This window comes from Lycium barbarum, chromosome 12 (assembly GCF_019175385.1).
Source record: "Lycium barbarum isolate Lr01 chromosome 12, ASM1917538v2, whole genome shotgun sequence".
NCBI classification, from domain to species: Eukaryota; Viridiplantae; Streptophyta; class Magnoliopsida; order Solanales; family Solanaceae; genus Lycium; species Lycium barbarum.
Window position 1 is genome coordinate 56,992,935 of NC_083348.1, and position 2,836 is coordinate 56,995,770.

General features: G+C 41.7%; 1 protein-coding gene across 1 annotated transcript; it reads left to right on the forward strand.

Annotated features, from left to right (window-relative positions):
* The first annotated feature begins 2,169 nt into the window (after positions 1 to 2,169).
* On the forward strand, positions 2,170 to 2,508 carry LOC132624273 (uncharacterized). The gene has a single exon (XM_060339078.1). It carries the CDS (start codon positions 2,170 to 2,172, stop codon positions 2,506 to 2,508), a length of 339 nt encoding a protein of 112 aa, XP_060195061.1.
* Positions 2,509 to 2,836: the final 328 nt, after the last annotated feature.

The window sequence follows — 2,836 nt, forward strand, 5'->3', positions numbered from 1 at the left end:
TTGAATCAATATAGGATATCTTTAATTGCTAAGAATGAAATCATTATGGGTAGCGTTACGTTTACGTTTCGTTCATGAGGATCATGCCAAAAGGTAGACAGTTAGCCTTAACATACCTCAAGTCGTGAACACAAACCCGCAACGAATCTATCAGACTAGTACTCCAATCTCCTTAGTCACTATAGCACACCTGACAGCCAACAACACAACAACAACCTCATATAAGTCTGTTTAATTTCACATCACTACCCACCCCAAAATTCTCATCAAAACAGCCCAATATACGCTTGTATACGACACTTACACCCCCCTTTCTTCCAATTATACCAAGTATAACCTCTGTAATAAAATCTCAACACCAACTACTATCCTTACAACAAAAGTCTAGCTCGAAAACACATTAACAACATGATTCAAGTTTGATTACATCTCAACATATCTCAATTTCATATTTGAACCTTCCCTCTAACTTCTTTCCCTTCAAACCTAGCATAACCATCATATAAATTCATAAACATTACCTAAGAGCTCAAGAACACTTCAATTCCAATATTATTTAACCTTGGAGAATCCTTCAAATCTTCTACAAGAAGGAGAAACAAGCTTCAATCATTACTTTGCAAACCTTTAGCACTTAATCTTCTCTTTTGATCCTTGATTTTATTTAGGGGTTGATTAGGTATATTGGAGAGAGTTTTCTAGAAGGTTAGAGGATAGGGAAGATGAAGGAAATGAGATAAAATGTTATTTCCCAACACAATTTTTGCCCTCTCTGCCAAGGGAAGTACGTACCGTACTTCAAAGTATGGTTCGTATGTTGATGTATGGTCCGTATTTTCTTCCCACACTTAAACTCCGATGAAACATATTCTTTTCGATTCTTTCCTTCTCTAATCCTTCTAACACATGCCAACATGAATTTAAACCTTCGTATACTCAAGATGAACATATCTAATTTTATAAAACCTCGAAGATAAGTCCACTCTCCAAATCTATAACCTCAAACTCCGAAAGATGCTTATCGTACAAGAGTACGGGGTGTAACAATTACGGCGTTCCAAGGGAATGACTTGAAGGAAAAGGAAATTCAGTCAGTTCTGATCAAGAAGCTTGGTGAGTCCCTCGCACGAGGGGTTCTAACGTGGTACTCCCAGCTGCCTGAGCATTCGATCACCTCTTTCACCATACTGGCTGACACGTTCATCAATGCTTATGCAGGGTAAGAACAGTAAAAACCAGGAACGCGCATATCTTCCGCATCGCATAAGAAGAGTCAAAAAATCTTCGGGACTTTGTCATCTGGTTCTAGAAGTAACGCATACTTTTGCCTGCGGTATCGGATGAGTGGGCTGCCGAGGCATTTAATAAGGGGTTAAATCCCTCAATCTCGAATGCTCCCCAGAAGCTCAAAGAAAATCTCCTGGAGTTTTAGGCTACTACATGAGAATATGTTCATAACATGTATGAATCGAAGATCTGGGTGGAAGAAGACTTATTGGAGGCTCCCGCGGGAGACCTCCTCCAAAAATCGAACAAAGGTTTCGATCTAGATGGAGGCTTTTTGAAGAATTTTTTCCAGCCTTATCCACCCCCAGAACCGACCATCGGTGGGCTGGGCTATTGATCATTGGAAAATCCAAATGCAAGCAAGAAAGAGAACCACGGAAAGAACGGTCGCGGGTTGTAGCACAAGAACAATCCTCCCGGGACCTCTTCAAAGGGAAAGAAATATCCAAAGCTTGTAGATTACAACTTTACCATCAACGAAGCACAAATGCTATCCGTGCTAAGGACCCCTGGACACAAAACAATGAATTGCAGGCATATATAAGAGGAAGTGGCTAACATGCTCGACAGAGGACATCTTTGGGAATATCTAAGTGAAAGGGCGAGAAATAAGTACGGGAAGTCAGTCCTATTGAAGATAACAGGGCTCCTGATGCCTCGCATATTATCAACATGATTTTTAGCGGATCCATGATTGACGAAACCAGTTTTACTGCTTCAGGGAGGATGACGATCTCGGTAACATGAGAAAAAAGGACTCGGGAGCTCCCGGATAAAGACCTGATTACTTTCTCTGATGAAGATCTGGCAGACATCACTTTACCTCACAACGACGACTTAGTTTTCACCGTGTTCATCAACTGCTGCCAAGTAACGCGCGTGATGGTCGACTTGGGGAGTTCCGCTAATATCATTCGCTGGAAAGTGGTGGAAGAAATGGGACTTACGGAAAAAATCATACCGGCTGCAAGGACCCTTTCTGGTTTCAACATGTCCAATGAAACTACTAAGGGAGTGATTGACTTTCCCGTGGAAGCTGGAGGAGTTATCAAAGTAACAAAGTTCTATGTGATTGACGACGACATGCGATATAACAAAATCTTTGGGAGACCTTGGATCCATGATATGAAGGTGGTTCCCTCAACTCTTCACTTGCTATTGAAGTTCCCTACTCTAAAAGGGATCAGGCAGATCCAGGAGGAGCAGTCGATATCAAAATAGATGTTCGCAATTGAAGAACCTGGAGCAAGCAAAGCAGCCGCATTCGACTAATAGTATTCACAGGATCTAGAACCCATCCCAGACGCAGCTTATCAAACTCCCCCGGGAGATAAAAATGAGGTGGGTCCGGAGGAGGAACTCAAGGACGAGTACAGAGTTCTGAGATATTTTCAGCCACCTGACAACTTTGATTACACTAAATCTATGGCCGAAGAGCTCGAGCAGATCGCTTTGTATCTGGATCTATCAGAAAGAAAGGTATATCTGGGCACGGGTTAACCCCGGAGCTCAATGAGTTATTTCTTAATGATTTAAAAGATAACAGTGA